The sequence below is a fragment of the Hipposideros armiger genome, unplaced genomic scaffold (assembly GCF_001890085.2).
Source record: "Hipposideros armiger isolate ML-2016 unplaced genomic scaffold, ASM189008v1 scaffold_473, whole genome shotgun sequence".
NCBI lineage: Eukaryota > Metazoa > Chordata > Mammalia > Chiroptera > Hipposideridae > Hipposideros > Hipposideros armiger.
Window position 1 is genome coordinate 932,057 of NW_017731823.1, and position 21,548 is coordinate 953,604.

General features: G+C 39.5%; 1 protein-coding gene across 2 annotated transcripts in view; it reads right to left on the reverse strand.

The window, feature by feature from the left end:
- BMP2K (BMP2 inducible kinase) overlaps positions 1 to 20,194 on the reverse strand; it is a 111,665-nt gene extending 91,471 nt beyond the window's left edge. For both annotated transcript variants that reach the window (XM_019666535.1, XM_019666534.1), the window contains exon 1: positions 19,765 to 20,194. In XM_019666535.1, coding sequence (XP_019522080.1) covers positions 19,765 to 19,933 — 169 coding nt within the window. In that variant the 5' untranslated portion in view covers positions 19,934 to 20,194. The remainder of the gene's footprint in view (positions 1 to 19,764) is intronic.
- Positions 20,195 to 21,548: the final 1,354 nt, after the last annotated feature.

The following is a 21,548-nucleotide window of genomic DNA, read 5'->3' on the forward strand; positions in this document are numbered from 1 at the left end:
GGAAAATCTAGCCTTACACATAATATGTAGAGGGAAAGATGAAGACTATCTTAATAGTCTTTTCAGATAACTATGGATATTCTTCTCTATTATAGCAAAACATGACAATTAGTAGTTTCTTAAAGGTTAGTTGCAATATGGTTTCTAAAACCACATCACTGAATTTTTTTGCACTGTTACATTAAAATCCAATGGTTAATCTTGTACTTTGCATTTGTGACATAATGCATTTGGAAAATACCATCAGTTCACTGAGTTAAACACATCTCCTAATATTATCACCTATCTCCTCAGTAAAGCCTTCAAGTAATGGGAAGCTGTCAGGTTTACAATGAATGGTAGATAGAAGGTTTCCAAAATTCTAATTTTCTTTTGAAAACTCAGACTCTATCATTAATAACACCTGTCAGTTGTTTTCCTTGAAGTGATAGGCTCACTTCATTATTTGAGAAAATCTGTCAAATACCCAGATCTAAATGAATAATCATAGTTTGTCAGTCACTCTTTCAAACCAAAATGGTGTTCCATGAAACAATAGCTATTTCAGGAAACAACTCAAACAATCACCCAAGTGCTTTTCCTCAATTACACTACCACACTTCATTATGCAGCAAATGCTTTATATATACTTCCCATTTCTTCACACAATAAAAAGAAGTGTACTTACAAACGGCCAATAATAAGCACATGAAAAGATGTTTAACATCACTTATCTTTAAAATAGAGCAACTATAAAAAACAGTATGAAAATTCTTCAATAAATCAAACATAGAAGTATCATGTAATCCAGCAATTCCACTTGTGGGTATATGCCAAAAAGAAATGAAAGCAGGAACTTGAGCAGATATTTGTACACTCATATTCATAACAGCATTATTCACAAGAGCCAAAAGGTGGGAACAACCCCAATGTGTCCACTGAAGAGGAATAAACAAAATGTGGTATATACATAAATGGAATATTATTCAGACTTAAAAAGAAAATTCTGATACATGCTACAACACGGACGAACCTTGAAGACATGCTAAGTAAAATAAGCCACACACATAAGGACTAATATTGTATGAGTCCACTTATATAAAGTACTTAGAATAGTCAAATATATAGAGACAGAAAGTAGAACAGTGGTTACCAAGGGCTGGGGAGTTAGCGGTTAATGGGTACAGGGTTTCAAGTTGGGAAGACAAAAAAGTTCTGGACAGGGCCAGCCGTATGGCGCGATGGTTAAGAACTGGCTTGGGATGCCAGAGGGCCCCGGTTCGGATCCCACATATGAGGGCCAGTGACACTGCCCTCTACAGCTAAGATGCTGAACAACAGCTCAACCTGGAGCTGGGCTGCTGTGAGTCACTGGCGATGGCATAGGCTGCAGCCCCTGTGGCAGTGGGTTGCCATGGGCTACCGTATGTAGCCAGCAGCCAGTGTGAGCGGCCAGCAGCTGCAGTGAGCGGCCATCCAGAAGCCCGCGACTGATGTGCCTCGCCTGGGAAGAGCGCAATGATGGTGCCAACTTGGGCCAGTGAAGCAACGTCCTCCACAACTAAACTGAAGAACAAAAGGACAGCAACTTGTCTGTTCCCCTTCCCCCAATTCCCCAGCACTGTTCCCATCCCCCAATTCCCCAATAAAAATCTTAAAAAAAAAAAAAAGTTCTGGACATGCATACTGATGATCGTTACATAACAATGTGAATGTACTTACGCCACTGAACTATAAACTTTAAAAGTTAAACTGGTAAGTTTTGCTATGTATATTTTTCCACAATCAAAAAATAAAAATAAAAAAAAGGCATGCACTCAAGGGCCAAGCTTGATAAAACACTTTTTACTGCTTCATCAAGGACATTGTTAAGGGAAACTGGCTTTAAAAAAAAATAAAAAAAGTGCAGGACAGTAAAGAACAAATACAATGACTAATGATGCAGTTTGGTGTCCACTGTCTTGGTTTGGGTTAACGTACTAGCATTTTAAACCACCACAATTGCTTTTGAGCCACCAGTGTAAATGCCAGTACAGTGTTAAAGGCAATTATGTCCTAGTAGCATTGTGGAAATAATTTTGACCTGATAGATCCCCTCAAAAGGGTCTTGGAGACCCTTCCCCATGGGGCCCACAAACCACACTTTGAGAACCATTATTGAAGCCTATTCTTGGAGAAGTCAATAACAAAAGGAAAGAGACACAGAAGGTCACAGAACCTTTTGTTGTTGTTGTTTTTGTTTTATCTTTTAAGAAAAACGAACAGGATTATATGCTGAGCAGGAATCATATTCAGTTAAGTATTAAGGAACAAATAGAAAGTAGAAGAAAAATCAGATAAATTGAGAGAAAAGAATGTGAACGAGAAGATAATCAGGGGCACAGCCTCTGAAGTTAGAAGTAAAGGAGAGACAGATATTAGAGGTAGACTGGGGGTGGGGGTTACACTTTGACTTACCAAAAAACTCTAAGTCCTAGGGATGTAATATACAGCAAGCATGGTGACTATAGTTAATAATACTGTGTTATGTATTTGAAAGTTACTGAGAGAACAGATCTTAAAAGTTCTCAGCACTAGAATAAAAAATTTTAACCATGTGTGGTAACTAGATTTATTGTGGTGATCATTTAATAATATACACAAATATCAAATCAAATCATGCTGAACACCAGAAATTAATGTCAATTATATCTCAATTTCTTTAAAAAACTCTCTACTTAGAAAAATACAGATATGAGATAAGTGCTTCTTGATGATGGTGATAATTCCATAATTTAATAAAAATACTAAGAAATTTTCTTTTAATATTTTAAATCATAGCTCAAGCACCATTCTAACTTTTTACTAGCATGTGTACAAAAAAAATGTGCCACATGTGTCATAGAAGTAATATCAGATCACTTTTAAGAAAATTGCTTTAAGATGCGATAGGAATTTATTACAAAGACTTTGAAGTTTATTATTCCAGATTTAAGTCAAGTTCATTTGTTATGTTCTAAGAAAAATTTGAAAGAACCTTGTTTCATTTCTTTTAATTTTGAATAAATGTAGCACAACTTTGTTAAATGAATGGAAAAGGGGATTTGATTACAGCACATCAGACTCCAAGCCTTAAAGTTCTCATAACCTGGAACTAGGAACAGAAGGAAGTGGAGGATAAGAAATCAGCTACGTATTTCTCGTCTTCTTTTCACTTTCCTTCCACCATACAGGAGGTCCGAGATAGCTCTATGCCAGATTCAACTGAAGAAGCTAAAGTAATGCTATTTTATGTTACTGTCTTTACAGTTCACAAATAGATTATTTCATTTAGAACTGGCCTTTTCTAGACTGAGACAACAGACTAATTTGGGGGAGGCTGCAATTTTAAACTTTTAAATATTAATCCTGACATTTTAAACAACTGTAGCACTGATTTGATGGCCTTAGGAAAGACCAAAGTAGGGAAGGTTTAACTCAAAACTGTTTGGGAATACCCCTTTCACCTCTGACTCCTCAGGCACCCATTAATACTCCAGCTGCCTCCAGAATATTAAAAATCCCCTAGTCCCTTAACCTTGCTTGAAGTCTCTACTCCAATAAAACGTCTGTATGTGCATAGGAGCCATCAATGGAAAGAGTGCTAGATGGGACCTAAATTCTGACCTCCACAACCAAGACTAACAGCGTGACTTTAGAGTCATCTCTCACTCTACTTTCTCATGGCTAAATGAAAGAACTAAAATTAGGTAATTGCTACAATTATGGGAGATTTGATGACATACCAGCATTTTAAAATAAAGACTGTTATTCCAACAATACCAACTCCAGTTAATATAACATTTAGGATATTTTCTGAAGGAAGCTGAAAAGGTCTTACTATTAATTCAGATGTTTATACACCATCCATCGCTCCCATCCCTATACTTACTCTTCTAAAAAGCAAATATCAATAGAACTGACCTCACAATATCCATAATAGCCCACCATTAACTTTTTAAAATACATGTAGCATTTATTAAGGAAGAAGACCAGCACTGTATAGAACAAATTTGAACCTTGAATCTGTAAATAGAAGTTTTTCACACTAGAAATGCATGCGACATTAGTTACATCCAACTTTGGACGCCATGGATTCATACAGCACCTTGCCAAGTTCAATTCCAACATTCCTTATAACATAGTGCCATACAGCAAAGTGCCATACCCACACTTAAAAAAAAAGAAATTGATGGATTTGGAACATTTCTTAAGTCCCCACTTCAATGAGCTGAAAAACATAAAATCCGTAACAGCTAGCTTCACTAGATTAGATAGATAGATAGATAGATAGATAGATAGATAGATAGAAAGATAGATAGATAGATAGATAGACATACATAGATATAGCTATAGCTATAGATATATAGAGATATAGAGATACAATTGATTTGGACTGAGATCCTTAGAATTTCTCCCTTGGATTATATAAACAATATTTTGCTAAAAGATGAAAACAAAGATTTACCAATCCAGTTAACTATTCACTAGGATTTGAACCGAACTAGTTAGCAAGCAAGAACGCCTCTTTAGATCTACATTACTGCATACATCACCAATTAACTATCTTACCAGCTTCAGTTATTGATCACTTATTAAAAGCCTATGCACAGCTGAGCATATACACATCCTACTTCTGGAAAAATAACTCAAAATGTATGTCCTACTGATCATGACTGAGTAGCATTTTTTTTTTTTTTGTATACAAAGAATAGACCATTAACATTCAGGAGAGATTCTGCCAGGCAGGCCAGAGAATGAAGAAATGGGTCAGGGCCAGGGATGCATAATCCCATTCCCTAGAAAAATAGTCCTGACAGTATTCACTGAGCAAAATATTTTACTGCACATGTGAGTTATTTTAGTACTAATACCTTACTGATTCCAGAATGAGTAGTGAAATCCAGACTAACTACAGACAATCTCATTCAAAGCGAATACTTAAGTATGTAAGAAGCTCCAGCCAGCCCTAACAATGACGCAGCCACAAAAAGTTAAGAAAAATAAGTAAACACAGCATTTGGGCAGGGAAAGTGGTGTGTTGGAAACCTCTCTTCCAGGAAACCAAAGAAGGAAAAGAAGAATGTTTAGGTTGATAATGATTAATTATTAACAAAACTACACAAGGACTTAGTTTGCTACCCTCTGATGTTATGCCAGGTTTACAAATTTCCTAATCTCAAAGAAAATCCAATGTCTCACTACCTAGAAAATGAGCACTTCCAATATCATACAGGCTGGTTAGAGGGGTCCCCCAAAGTAATGGTCATGTGTTTCCTTCCCCAGAACATTAAGGAGATGAGATCCCCTTCTTCCTAGTCTTGCATTCTCTTAGATATGCAAGATATCCACCTGTCCCATTAAGCATTGGTACTATTAGCCACTCAAGGCAAAGCCATGGCAAGTTGATCATTTGTAATATTGTTACTATCTGAAGATTAGGTACTCAGAACACATACTTTACACCTCTTCAGCTTGCTCTCTCTGTCCCACAGTAGGACTTTCTTTAAACATGACAGGGGTCAAGGGAACTCAGGCTAGAACATTTGTGAGAATCATACCTAATAAGAACAAAGCAGTACCCACAAAACAAAGATTTATTTATCTCTGTAATCATAACAGCAATGAAACAGGTTAGGAACCAAAAAATAATTGTATTTTTTTCAATCATTTAGATAATACTGCACCTACACTATCACCAAATGTCTCTATCTACAAATTTACAAAAAAATTTCTATTTCTTAATTTTTTATTTTTCAATAAGTTGACATACAATATTATATTAGTTTCAGGTATACAGCTATTAGACATTTTTATAACTTATGAAGCAATGACCCTGATAAGTCTAATACCCATGTGACACCATACATAGTTAATACATTATTGAATATATTTCCTATGCTGTACCTTACATCCCCACGGCTGTTTTTATAACTGGCAATTCGCACATCTTAACCCCTTCCCTTTTTCACCCACCCCCCCAACCCTCCTCCCATCTGACAACCATCAAAATGTTCTGTTTTCTATGAGTTTGTTTCTATTTTGATTTTTTTTTACGTTCTACATATAAATGAAACCATATGGTATTTGTCTTTCACTGTCTGACTTATTTCACTCACCATAATACCCTCTAAGGCCATCCACGTTGTCGCAAATGGCAAGATTTCAATCTTTTTTATGGCTGGGTAATATTCCATTGTATATATGTACCACATCTTCTTTACCCATTTGTCCATGAACACTAAGGGTGCTTCAATATCTTGGCTATTATACATAATGCCACAATGAACATAGGGGTGTGTATGTCATTTTGAATTAGCGTTTTGGGTTTCTTTGGATAAATACCCAGAAGTGCAATTGCCAAGTCTTTCTTTGCATCTTGTTATAGCCTTTATGTTAAAGTCTATGTTGTCTGGTATAAATTTTGCTACCCTAGTTTTTTTTTTTTTATTTCCATTTGCATGAAATATCTTTTTCCATTCCTTTACTTTCAGTCTGTGTGTGTCTTTTGATCTGAAGTGGGTCTCTTGTAGGCAGCATATATAAGGGTCTTGTCTTCTTATCCATTCTGCTACCGTATGTCTTTGATTGGAGCACTTATTCCATTTATATTTAAACTAATTTTATAGGTACACAGTTATTGCCATTTTATTATTCATATTACTGATCTTTGTTTTGCCCCTTCTTCTTAAAGTAAGTCCCTTTAACATGTAATATTGATTTGGTGATGATGAACTCCTTCAGCTTTTCTTGTCTAGGAAGCTCTTTATCTCTCCTTCAATTCTGAATGATTGCCTTGCTGGGGAGAGCCTATAGTTTATAGACCCTTGCTTTTCACACTTTGAATATTTTGTGTCAATGACTTCTGGTCTGCAACATTTCTATTGAGAAATTAGCTAATGGTCTTATGGGAATTCTCTTGTAGGTAACTAACTGCTTTTCTCTTGCTGCTTTTAAGATTCTCCCTTTGTCTTTAACATTGGGCATTTTAATTATGATGTGTCCTGGTGTGAGTTTCTTTGGGTTCATCTTGTTTGGAACTCTCTGTGCTTTCTGAACTTACCGTATATGTCTATTTCCTTCACCAGGTTAGGAAAGTTTTCTGCTACCTTGTCATCCAAATCTGATTCTATTAATATCCTCTGCTTCATCTTACCTACTGTTGGTTCCCTTTAATGTATTGCTACTGTATTTATTTCTGACTGCTTTTTATATCTTCTATCTCCATTTTTATGTTTCTTATGTCTTTGTTAAAGTTCTAAGTTCATCTACTCTTCCCCTAAGATCATGTAGCATATTTATAACCTGTGTTTTGAACTCTGCATCGGGTAGATTGCTTCTCTCCATTTTGTTTAGTTCTTTTTCTGTCCTGTTCTTTTATTTGAAACATGCTTCTTTGTCTCATTTTGGCTGACACCCTGTGTTTGTTTCTATATAGAGCTTCTAAGTCTCCCAGTCTTTTTAGGGTGGCCTTATGTAGTAGGTTTCCTGTGGGGCCCAGTAGTGCAGTCTCCCTGGTCACCTGAGCTGGCTGCTCCAGGTGTGGCTCGTGTGTGGGCTGCGTGTGCCTTCCTATTGTTGAGCCTTGACTGCTGTTGGCATGTCAATGGAGGATTGGCCCTTAGGCTGACTGACTATTCGGACTGGCTGTGACTACAGCGAAGAAGCTGTTGTGCAGGGGATGACCCCACAGAGCAGGATTTGCTTTAGCATGCCTCTGGTGCCTGCCAAGTCGCCCTTCAGGTATGTCGTTTGTGGAGGTGGTTGGGTGGTACTCTAGTGTGGTTTGACACTGGTCAGTGGGTGTGTTGGTTTTGGGACCTCTTGGGAGGGGCTCTGGTGCAGGCCAACGTCAGCTGCTGCCTGTGACCAGCCCAAGGCCACCTGGTATGAGCTACAGAGTGATCTGCAAATGGTTGCCACTTATGCTGGGCTTGTAGGCACCTCGGAGAGGCTAAGCTGTGAATTAAAGCCAGCTTCCAACTTCAGGGCCGCTTAGCAAGAGGTACAGGAGGACATGCCAAGGCCCACCATTGCTTGTTTGGAGTTTGTGAGCCTTTGAGAGATTTTAGGAAAGTCCAAAGTGTAAGCCAAGACAGGCTGTTGTATGGAAAAGCTGCAGAAAGCAGTTCGGGTGGGCCTGAAAGTTGGGTGGTGTGGGGTCTCAGGGAATCACCAGGGTGGGGTGAGCAATGTTAGCCAGGGTGATGAAGATTCTGACTTAGTGCCCATCTACGCCTGCAGGTGCAGACTGGATGGCGGGGAAGGCTCAACAAAGGAACAAAATGGCACCTGCCCGGACAGGGTGCACCTCCAGTCCTCTCTCTAAAGCCAGACAATTCAGTTCCTCCCCCATGTGTCCTCCCCCAAAGCTGGGGCAGTTTGGAACTCAGAGAGAATGAGTTCGTCAGCAAGTAAGTCTGTGCACGAGCCCTTTAAGAGGACTCCTGGGATTCCAGTGGCCCTCAGTCTCACTCAGCCACTATCTCCACTGGTTTTCACAGCCAGAAGTTATACGGACTTCACTTCCCGGCACTGGAACCCTGGGCTGGGGAACCTGGTATGGGGCTGGAACCCCTCACTCCTCTGAATGGACCTCGGCAGCCAAGATATCCCTCCCAATTTTAACAACCACATGTGGGTGTGAACCAGCCCCTTCTGCCTCTCTGTCTCTCCTACAAGTCTCAATGTGACTTCTTCTGTATGTCCTCAGTTACAGGACTTCTGGTCAGCTAATCTTCAGGAAGTTCTTAATGATGGTTGTTCTGTAGTTTAATTGTAATTCTGATGTGGTCATAAGAGGCAGCAAGCACAGCCTTTACCTACTCCACCACCTTGACCGGAAGCCTAGTTTCTATAAACAAAACTTGAAAAACAGGGCCAACCTGTTCCTAAATATCAACTGAACACATATGTCAAATATAGTTGCTATCCAGTTGTTACATAGCAAATTTTTACAGGACCTCTTGATTACTTTTCAATTCAAAACTCAATCTCTTACAAATGTACTGAATACCTATCATGAATACAGCACTTCAAAAGGTAACAGATGAGTATATGCCAAACCTTGAAGAAGCTTTAATCTTGCAGTAGAGGAAACTTTTCATTGCACATTTTACTGGAATAGAACAAAGCTGTGTAAAATAAATGCAATATGAGCAACACTTGCTACCCAGGACATCAAAGGAAGGCATAATTACACTCATTGGTTGCTAACAGGGTTTCATGAAAAAAAAAAAAAAGATTGCAAGAAAGTAACTGTATTTTAAATATATTTTGCAAGACACAATTTCAACACAGAAGGGGTGGCAGGTGTCTGCATTCTAGGCAAATGTAACAACATAAGCTGAAAAACAGGAATGAGAAAGCATGAGAGAAGTGCAGAAAATACAAAGTACATGAGCAGCAATATACATATAGGGTTAGAGTGAGAGATTAAGGATGGAGAGGTGGGCTGGGGTCACACTTCAGAGGGCCCTGAAGTCTAGATAATGAGTTTATACTTCACTTGAATAGGCAAATAAGAGGGTGGCATATCAGAGGTCCATTTCAGAAAGAAAAATTGATTTGGTGAGTAAATAGCTTAACACAGTCCACATGAGAACACAAACTGAGAGGTGTTAAAGACCCAAACTAGAGGGGATAGCATTGGAAACAATTCTTCACACATAAGTAAACTTTCTATCCATAAACTCACTCAGAGAAAGTGTTGCTGTAACTCTTCCTCATATATTATTTCCAAACACAAACTTGAGTAACAAGAAAGTGTCTTTATTTACAGATACCCTCCAAATTACATATACTACAAATGAGTCCTTTGGAGAACACAAATTATTGTGACAAAAGAAGCAATAAAGGTAGCATATCCTTTGAAACTAAATAGCACTCTAAAATGCCACACAATTTTGAGTACCCATTCCCTTATCTCAAAGGGTACCACATAAGTAAACTTCTTGGAAAAGACTTTTTCCCAGTGATTAAAAACTAATTTTATACTCTGGAATAAAAAATAAAGTGCTAATCCATAGAGAAGCTTGCCAAAGAACTCAAATGCAGGATAATCAAACACAATCCTTTCATTATGGTCTCAATCCTAAAACTGTTCATCTTCATCCCTTCTGCCCCATGCTCTTCTCTCATCAGAACGAATAGTGAGAATCCGTTTTATAGACAGAATCAGAGCATGCTAAAATCAAAAAGGATGTTACAGATTCATTTTTTTCTTGAGGAAACTAAGGTCAAAATGTCACAATGTGAGTTAGTGGCAGGACTAGGATCAGCAGCTGGCCTAACAAGTTTTGCCTTTTCTTTTACAAGTTCCCTCCAAGAAGGCACATTTCAAAGATGTAATTAAATGTTAACACAGGCAAACTAGTAATGAAAAGTGTTTCATATTTTAAAACAATATTCATTGCAACATGACTCCCTAAATGTTACATTCCAAACTATGCCCTTACTGTTACTAGAATTCTACAAAACTAGGACAAACCAAACATTCCAAAAACAAAGTCTCTCTGTGGAAAGGCCCAAAAACCACTTTTCCTACACAGAGAAGGGACACTGTTAGCAGAATGTGCTGACTGATCTCATTTGTAAAGATGATACACACAGACAATCTCCAAATTAACTATGTGCCCAACTATTTAAAACAGCTCAGTCATTAACCACTCAACTTCCCAATTCAGTCCTCTAAAAATAGTAGGCTTGTGTGTAGATGAGTTTACCAGATAAAACCAGGATAAAACCAAGGAATGAACAGTCTCAACCCCTTACAGATGAAACCTTCTGCAGCTCTGAAACTGCCATTCAAGGCTCTTAAGATCTGAATTCCAGTCAAGGTTTTAATCATTTTGATAGTTACCGAGTATGTTCTGCTTCTACTTCAAGTTTTGATAAAAAAATGGGAGCAAAGGTAAAAGAGAACGAAGATAACATACAAGATTAGTAAAGAACATTAAACAAGAATACCCAGAATTCAATGTAAGGACTGACATCAGTTCTACCTTCTAGTATATTACTTAATGCTAACGATATCAAGGACCTTTTCAAGTCTTCCCTTCTGTGGATCCCATGATGGAAAGATACTAACAAAACCAATAAAATACACCTAAGCCATAGAAGGCAGGGAGGGAGAGACAGAGGGAGGAATAAATATTAAATTATTTCTATAATTTTGAAAATAACCAAAGACAACCTTTCCGATCTGCTCAGCATTAGAATGGTAGTATTAACCACACAAAGTTGACTACAGCTAAAAGCAAACAAATTTGATGTTAGTGCAATTTAGCACCTTTATTGGAGATATACATAATTTCTTCTGTGTTTTTCTGAAATATTAAAAATTGGGAATTGTTTTAGTGTTACTAACCTGTCCTTGAATAAAACTGCCATGTCTAGGGAAGAAATATATCAGTGGAAGATCAAAATTACATTATAAAAGCTACCCTACAATGATAACATAAATAACCCAAAAGTGAAGCATGTAGATTCTGTGTAATGTCCTTTGCTGCAAATTACTTTCATTTTATTGTGAAAGCATATGCTGCTATAAAAGTCAAAATTCTAAAAGTCAAAATAGCTGATTGAAACTTAGAAATTATATATGGCTGTATATCATATAATATTTATTTAATTACCGTATTTTGCAGTGTATAATGTGCACTTTTTTGCCCAAATCTGTGAGGGAAAAATAAGGATGTACATTATACATGGGTAGTGCTAAATCTGTATCTATATGTTTTTAATTCTTTTCTTTATACTTATGAGTTAAAAGTGTAACTCTAGAAATCAATAACTATATCCATATGCAAAATAATGCCTTAGACTACGATAATCAGTTTTGTTGAACTTACAACAAGCTTTCAACAATGAAGAGTTCTTGGCCTTCTATGATGCTTAAATATCGTAAATTTGTTACCAGTACATAAAATCTTTTATACCTTGTATCTGTTCTTGTGTTTTGTAATTATTTGTTACATAAAATTTCTTGTACCATGTTAAAAAATAAATGCTAAAATTCCTTTATAATACAAAAATCAAGAACCTAAACATAAATAAAAATTTGAATTAAAAAATTAAAATGAAAGATTTTTTCCCCTGAAAGTTTGGTCCAAAAACATGAGTGCGCATTATACATGGTAGCATGGTATACATAGCAAAATACAGTAAAATTATTCAGATTTTTTATCTATATAAAAATATTTATATTTTTTATATAAATGTGATACTTAATTCAGGATAAATGTAATACCTAATGTAAAACCAAGTTATTATGATTCCAGAATCAGATTTCACTGAAAGCTTATAACCAAATCTGAACCTAAAACTGACACATATTTACTGAGACTTTTGGCATGCACTGTTAGGTGTTGGCACACTTTATCTTGTTAATATCATACATCATCTTTTAATCTTCATAAGAGATATTAACTCCATGTTATAGAAAAAGAAACAATGTTTCCTGAGAGTTTCAGTCAACAACTAAAAAAATTTCGGGACAAAAACCGAAGATACAGAGATAAATAAGACCCTGACTTCAAAAAGCTCACCATCCAAAAGACTCACTAAATTAATTATAAAATATAAAACAGGGGCAGCCAGTTGGCTTACATGGTTAGAACGCAGGCTCATAACATCAAGGTTGCCAGCTCAATTCCCACATGGGCCAGTGAGCTGCACCCCCTGCAACTAGATAGAGGACAACGGCTTGACTTGAAGCTGATGGGTCCTGGAAAAACACACTGTTCCCAATAAAGTTTAATATATATATTGGGTTGTTGGAAAAGTCATGGCACATGTTTGCTATAGATGGCACTAGTTCATTTTTGGAAGTACTAGAGACATTCGCATCTATGTTATTGCTGTGTCATAACTGACAGCCGACAGTTCTAGCTTCATTCTAAAACAAAATTGAGCAATTTGGTTGAGTTTTGGAAATTTTAAAAGTTGAAGATAGAAGATCAAACTATGCACTTTTGCCATATTTTACTGTTTTACTTCCGTAAAGGGAAGAATACGCATCAAGCTTGCGAAAAGTTGCATAAAGTTTATGGTGACAGTGCTCTACAAGAACGTCAGTGCCAATGATGGTTCCCGAAATTCTGTACTGGTGATTTTGATCTCAACGACGCTCCTTGGTCAGGGAGGACCACTGAGGTTGATGACGACAAAATCAGGGCATTGATCGAGTATAACCCACGTTACACGACACGAGAGAATGCAGAAACACTGAACATCCATCATTTAAGCGTTCATGACCACCTGAAAAAGCTGGGATACGTAAGCAAGCTCAATATCTGGGTTCGCATGAACTCAAAGAAGTTCATTTGACGGCGCGTATAAACATCTGCAATGTGCTCATGAAACTTGCAGAAAACAATCCTTTTTTGAAGCAACTGATAACTGGTAATGAGAAGTGGATTGTTTACAACAATGTGGAGCACAAACGGTCTTGGTCCCGACGTGATGATTCATCTCCAATGACATTGAAGCAGACATTCATCAGAGGAAGGTTATGTTCTCAGTGTGATGGGATTTTAAAGGTGTCGTGTTTTTCGAGCTCCTACCAAGGAACCAAACAATCAATTCGAATGTGTACTGTCAGCAATTAGACAGTTTGAATGAATCCATCATCCAGAAATGTCCAGAGCTCGTTAATTGTAAAGTTAGTTGTGTTCCATTGCAACAATGGGAGATCACACACAAGTTTGATCACCCGTCAAAAATTATTGGCGCTTGGATGGGATGTGTTGCCATACCCACCATACTCACCTGACCTTGCGCCACCAGACTTCCACTTGTTTTGCTCTCTTCAAAACTCCTTGCGTGGTAATAACGTTCAATTCAGATGAGGCTGTAAATCAGCATTTTGTTCAGTGTTTCGCAAGTAAAGACAGGTCCTTCTATGAACGAGGAATTATGAAGCTCATTGAAAGATGGCAAAAGGTTATTGAACAAAATGGGCATATATCATTGATTCTTTGTTCTTTATATAAATAAATTACCTTTGAAAAACATAGACAAAATGACTTTTCTGAAGACCCAACAGTACAGGGTCCTTCTAGTCTCAAGAATTGTATTATACTATCTGCTAGGGGAAATGAGACACCAACAATAATTAACCACCTTAGTATTTCCAAGTGCTTACAAGATTGTATCTCAAGACAAAAGATTAAATGTGATAAGGGGAAAAAGGCAAATAGCTACAAATGTCCACATGAAGAAGGGAATGATCATATCCAGCAGTTAGGGAGGTAGGATTACACAGGCAAAGGCGAGTGATAGGCAGTTTACAAGATTCAGTCAGAGAACAATAGGGAGTGGGGCTCATTGTGGCTGGAACAAAGAGTATTGCTAAGAAATAACCAGAGGAAAAATTTTAAAGGTAGGTTAAGGGCTGAGCATGGATAATCGTGAATGTCTGACAGAAAAAATAATGTGATCAACTAAGATAACTTCCTCAGCAACACAAACCTGTTGACTCCCTCCCCTTCTTGAAATACTCTCAAGTTTCAAGGTATCAGATTCTCCTGGTATTCCTCATACCTGTCTGGCAGCTCCTTTTTAGTCTTCTTTGCCTACTCTAAACCACAGTCCTCAACTTGTGGTTCCTGGACCTGCAGCATCAGTGAGAAAGTTGGTAGAAATGCAAATTATGGGTCCCATCCAGACACAGGAATCAAATATTGGTTGTCAGGCTCGGCAATCTGTGGTTTACCAAGCCCTCCAAATGATTCTGATGAACTAATGTTTAAGACCAATATTCTACAGGAGTCCTTTAGTGAGAGCCTTCTCCTTCTCATTCTTCATTCACTCCCTACATCCATCCTCTACTGGGGCTTTAAATAACAGTCAAGTGATCACTAATCAGAAGTACCTGTATGTAAACCCAGACACCTTTGCTAAGTACCAGACCATATATACTCAACTTCCCACATAACATTATCCCCCAGATAACTAAACATGTCCAAAACTACTGGATATCCTCCCAACCCCCCAAAATTGTTCCTTCTCTACTTTTTACCATCTCAGCAAATGGTACCTCCATCCAAGAGTTACATAAACAAGTCATTGTTCACGCTTCCTGTAACATCCCCCCATCCAGTCCACCACATCTTCCCATTCAAGCATTATAACATTCGTCTCCATCCCCACTGCCTAATCATCTAATTTGTATACCTCTCAACCCAACTATACACAGCAATCACCATGATCTTGTAAAAATACAAATTAGAGCATGTCGCTGCTCTAATTAAAATCTTTCAGTAGCTTCCCAGTGCATTTTATAAAATCTATAACCCTCAACATGGCATACAAAGACCTGGATCCTGGTCACCTCTCCAGCACCATCTTGGGTTCTTCTTCCATGTGATTCATTTACTATAGTCCACAGTTCTGGGCATATTTCAGTTCCTGAAACTCTTCCCCACATAGGGACTTTTCTCTTCATGAACTACTCCACACCATCCCCGCCTTCAAACCTCTGCCTTTACCTAACTTTTTTCATACTTCATATTTCTGCTAAAATATTTTTTAAAGGCCTCCTTCATCCTCTAATATACATTGAATCAGTTTTTCTCTCATAAAACCTTGTGCTTTCTTCTCACGTAATTACCAAAATTGTTAACTACATTAACTTGATGATTTTTCTGGGTTTAACATTATCTTCCACATTAAGTTCCATAAGGCCAAAGAAATATGTTTTGTTTTCCACTGTATAAGTCACACCTAATACAGAGCATGGCCCTAAAAGGCATTTAATAAGCCATTGTTATAATAGTAACAATTATCAATATTTTTGTTAAGTTCTCCCCTTATTCTTCTCTGTCTTTTCTCAGGAACTTGAACTGACAAGTTAGTGGATAGCCACAGATATTTTTCATGCTTAAACCCATCATTTTCCTACCAATTTACAAAATCAGATGTCCTTTACTACTTCCCTCTAAAATTAACAATGAGAACTGATGAAACTTAGCCTAAATTCACTCACCCTAATCTAAGTCAGTTAACTCTGACAGAGCTACTGAGCTACTTTTATAGAGATTTGTAGTAAATTCCTGGCCTCCAGTTATTGACAGTGCCACCAACCAACATGCCCATGTTAGAAAATCTTACCCACTCAATCAATCATATTCAAAATACCATTCCCATCCAGCCCTCATAACCTCATCATTATATTATCTCAACTGTTATGGACAAGAGTCCCAGTCTCTAAAATACCAATTTATTTAAGTCCACTTTGTACCAAGGACATTTAGAAAAAAATATCCCCTACTTGAAAACCAACTTCTTCCCATTATCAATCAATATTAAATTCCTCTGACTAGCACTAAAGGCCTACAGAGGCATGTGATTAAAAAGTCAGTCTTACGTTTTAATAAAAACTTGAACGGTTACATTGAATTACATGTGCTTGACAATTTGACACTGTTTCAAACTAAAATTTACATATGTCTCTACCTCCTTTCTACAGCCAAAGTAGAATTTTGTTAGCATACACTCCTAAAACTAAACTGTTCTGGAGAAAAACCATGAAAATGCCCTACTATGGTATCAATCCTCTAAACTATGAACAGGAACTAAAAAGGTACAAGTTGTCAGCATTTTCAAACATGTATTTAACAAGAAAGAAATTACTCCTATGCTACAAAGCATACAGTATTTCAGAGAGGAAACTACTCCAACAGTTTAGTTGTCATACAACGTAAGTATACATACCCCTGAAATTAAATATGTAAGTATGTATGTGCAGTGTATATACACATATAAATACTAGTTTATCCTCATTATATGGGGATTCCACATTTCTAAATTAGCTTACTTGCTAAAATTTGTTTGTATCCTCTAAATCAATACAAATCAATACAATGGCCCTTTTCCAGTCATTCGCACACATGCTCATAGTAGTGACAATTTTGAGTAGGCCAGTTGGAGTCAAGAAGTTGATGCGTGCCTGCTGGTCTCAGCTCTCCTACTATAAACAAGCGCCCTTTTCGAGGTCTATTTAGTGTCATGTTTTTCTCATTTTTGTGCTTTTATTGGTAATTGTATTTTTAAATAGCCCCCCAAGCATAGTATCAAAGTGCTTAGTGTTTCTAAGCCCAAGAAGGCTGTGATGCTACTTACAGAGAAAATACATGTATTAGATTAGCTTCATTTAGGCATGAGTTACAGTGACATTGGTCATGAGTTCAATGTTATTGAGTCAACAGTATATATTAAATAAGGTGTCTTTGAACAGAAACATACACAAAACAAGGTTATATATTGATTGGTTGACAAAAATGTGAACAGAGGCTTGCTCTAACCCTGTATTTCCCCTAGGAGCAATAGTTCAGTAGTCACGAATTCACTGTTCAAGGTGGCTTCATAGAACCTAACTACTGTGAATAATGAGAATCAAATGGGGGGGGGGAGGGTGAGCGAGCGCACATATGCATGCACTAGACTTTATAAAGACTCAAAGACACCACAGAGGTCATTCTGAGCAATCTTCCTGTTTGCCAGTGTAGCAAAAACACCTCAGGGCACAGCACCTACAGGGTCTTGGCCCCCCGTTTAAACAACACTGACTTAAAGCAAAAAAAATGTAAAATCCACCAAGTTAGTTTTTAGGTCTGTCTTTGCCCCTACCCCTTTTTGCCACTCAATGGTATATCTCTTCCCCAATTCAGGTGCTTTATAACTTCTCATGCCTTTTCAGAAGCACTTGCCCTAATCTTATAATCCAGCAAATGTATCTGTCAATTATTGAATGATCATTCTTGAATGTGAACCAGACTTTTGCCTGAACATCTTGTCTACATTGTCAGAATCAAAAAGTAAAATGAATGTAGGTAATTTCAGTTGTGTGTTTGCTGAAGAGAGAAAAGATACACAAAGGGAGAAAGCCTAGGCCTCAGCCTCCCCTCCAGGAAAAGCTAAAAGCCTAGTCACAGGTGCTGGGGTGTTGGGTGGGGAAGTTTCATCTTCCAAAAGTTTCTTCATCCCTTGCTTCATCCTAGCACTTGATAACAGATTTATCCAAGAGAAAGGGCAAATGTATGGCAAAAATCAGTGGAACACTAACAGTAGCATTAGTGCTTGAAAAAAATTTTTAATTCTTTTATTTTTTAGCAATTGAGTGACCACTCCCATTTTAAAATTATTTTTATTTTCCAAGATTACTTATTTTTTGTTGAAAATGACTTGCTTAGGGTAATGACAGGATATGCTTAGAGCAGTGATAGAAGCTACAAATTCAAAGTCTAGTTTGATGAAATATCAGTGTTTTCTTTCTATTAAATAAAATACCCATTTGTGATTTAGTAAAATGAAGTGAGTGCAATACTACTCAAGCCACACTTCAATCAGTTACTACAACAATTTAAGGACAAAAATACAACAAGCGTGCTAATAACCATGTCTTCTTAAAATCTGCAACTCAATCTAAACCAACACTTGAAATTTATCTATAAGAAGTAAGACGTTTTACATCATAGTAAATCTATATCGATCAAGACCAATCTCCATATATTCATCCTGTTGAGAAGCTAAGTATCCTCTTCCCACCTCTCCAAGGTTCAGCTAGGCTCATTATAAGGGGCAATGGCTTGCAAAACAATGACATCCATCCTTAAATAATTCAAGATGTCTTTCTCTTCAGAATATTTTATAGACAAAAGCCTTCAGATTTTTCTCTTGCACTAATTGGCTATTGTTTTAACGCACTTCAAAAACACAAGTGGAATCTCAGTGACTGTCTTCAAACCACTTCGACATCATTCAGGGAACCAAAACTACTCTCTTCAATTTCTTCTCTTCACCTTGGAACTTAAAAGGTGACTTATAAAAAAAATTAATCATTATGAATTAAAAAAAATATATTTATTTTGTAATATTCTGCAATTAAAAGCTAAAAGATCAATGAAGCATGTAATAAAGAGAAAGTATTTTCTACAAGCCAGTTATACAAGAAATACAAAACTCAAGTGTAGGTTTTTTGTTTTTTTTTAATGGAGTAAACTTTTTTGTATGCCTACTTGCAACTGCTGACATCGCCTGGTAAAGATAATGAAGGACCGAACACAAAACTTCGTAAGTGAAAGTTAACCTGCTTTCGTATCACCTTTTAAAGCACTACCAAAAAGACACAATGAAAGGGTATGAATAGCACCTTGTCTGATAGGAAAGATTCGAAGTAACAAAGATAAATGGACTTCAAATTGACCTGCAACCCCAAAGCCACCTAACTAAATTAGGGTTAAATCATAAACTGCAACACGTGCACACACAAAATACATTGTTTTTCAACTGATGACTGAGCAGGAGCAAAACCAGGTTCAACACCAGTGGCTACAGGGTCCTGCGAACTGCGGCGCGGGTGGAGACTCGGCAGAAGAGGCCAACGCATGACACCCGCCTGAGCCACAGCTGGCAGAGCAGAGCCTCGATTCTGCTCAATCTGAACCTCTAATGAGTCACTGGACCAATCATAACCCCACATCACTCGCTAGGACGTTTTCTATTTATCTCCTCGCTTCAAGGACTGAAAATGACTTAAACTCGTAATAAGAGAGCTGTGCACCGGTCAGAGCTGCCAGCGGCAAGAGCCGGCTTAAGAGCGAAAGCCCGAGCTACTCTTTAAGAGCCCCCGCTGACCCAGTAGAGGCAAAAGAGGGAAGAAGTAAACCGACGGGGCGAGGAGAGAAGCGGGCGAAGACCGGGAGAAGACACCGCCACACCCCAGCCCCCCTCACCTGCCTGCCCAGCCTCCCCGGGAGCCCGTACCTTCGGCCAGCGATTCCTCCAGAGTGACCTGATAGCGGCCGACCGCGAACACCCGGACCCCCACGGACGAGCTACCGGAGCCAGAGCCGGCCCCGACCCCGCCGGCCCCGCCACCCGCCGCTCCTCCGCCGCCGCCCTCTGACTTGGGCATTCGAGAGAACTTCTTCATGGTCCCGCCGGCGCGCTGGAGGGCGCGGGGCACGCGCAAGAGCGAGCGAGAGGACGAGTACCCGGCCCGGCGCGCGGCCGGGCGTCCGCGAGGGGTCGTTGCCCCTCGCCGGTCCGAGCGTCCGTGCGCGCTGCGGCCCGCCGAGCCTCACATTCCGCGCGCCCACAGCGCACTGCCCGGCCCGGCCGCCCGCTCCGCGGCTCCGTTGCAGCTGCCCGACTCCCGCAGAGGGCGGCGGGGAGGGCGGGGACGGGGCGGGGCGCGAGGGGGCGCTCCGGGCAGTGGGATGGGCCGCTCCGGCCGTACACCCGCAGGACCGCTGCCAGTGGCGCCGCCGCCACCCGAGCCGGACCCGCGCCGCCCGCCACTCGCGGCCGTTGGCGGCGCGGCGCCGTTGCCAACCGCTCGCTGAGGCTGGGCGCCCCGCGCAGGCGCGCTGCCCGCGCCGCCGGAAGTGACGGTTCCGGCTCTTGTCACGTGGAGGGGGGCAGGGCAGGTGATTGTGGGGGTTGAAGATGCGGGCGAGGCCCGGGGTCCTGGGTCTGGGGTCCTGGTCGGTAGGGTTCCGGCCAGGCCTGTGGAGCCCCGGCTTTGAGCAGGAAGGTGGGCCAGGAACCGGCTCCCGTGCTGGCCATGCGGCGGAGTCTGTCATCTCCGCTAGGAGTTTGTATGTCACTCTGGGGGCTAAAATGTGCCGCCAACAACTTTACCCCCGCAGAGGAACTTCTTGCTACATCTGTAAGCCAGTTTTCCAGACTTGCTCCCCTGAGACTCGCCTTCCGCTCGCCCACCCTGCGCGTGGGAGGTGGGAGCAGCACGGATTCCAGTAACCAACTTCTAAAGCCACGGTGTCGCACTCTGTAACAGATGCTGGTGCTGGGAAGCGCTTTGCGGTTATAAACTAGGAGTACTTTCAAAATCTCGTGTGCTGTGCAACAGCCGTGTGAGGTATTCAGAACAGGTATTAAGTCTGTTCACAGAGCATTCCACTCCTTTGGTCAAGAGAGCTTAACGGACTTGTCCAAGGTCACACAGCTGGCTTGTGGTAGAGCTGAGACTACAGCAAGGTCCATCCTTCCACACACACACAGGTCCCTGCTTTGGGCCATTCTGAAAGAGTAGATTAGCGTCAGATCATTGCAACACGGGAGATTTAGGACTGTTTGGAAGCAAACTAGTCATGGGGTTCCCCCCTCAACCCCTTAACAAAGAGATTTACCCTTAAAAAAAAAAGAAAAGTTGCATCCATTTCATAAACCGCGGGAACTTCGATGCCTGCGGTGTGAAGCAGACAAAATCAACAAGGGTGTAAGAGACTTCCCGGAGGGGTAAGGATGGCAAATTAGTTATCTGGGAGAGCATGTGTCAAGACAGCAGCTGAGTCTCAGCTCCAGCCTGCTCTTCCTCTGTATGAATACAGGACCACTGTGGCCAGAGGTTCCAGTTTCTTAAGAGAAGCTAGAAATCTTGATTTTTTTTTCTAATATGGCATATCCCAAACTTTTAAAATGTAGGTCAAATAAATTGTGCCTGCAGGACTCCAGTATACACCTATGACAGTAGATGATTGTGGTTCTATCCCCACCCCCATTTCTTTGTTCAACTTTTTAATGAG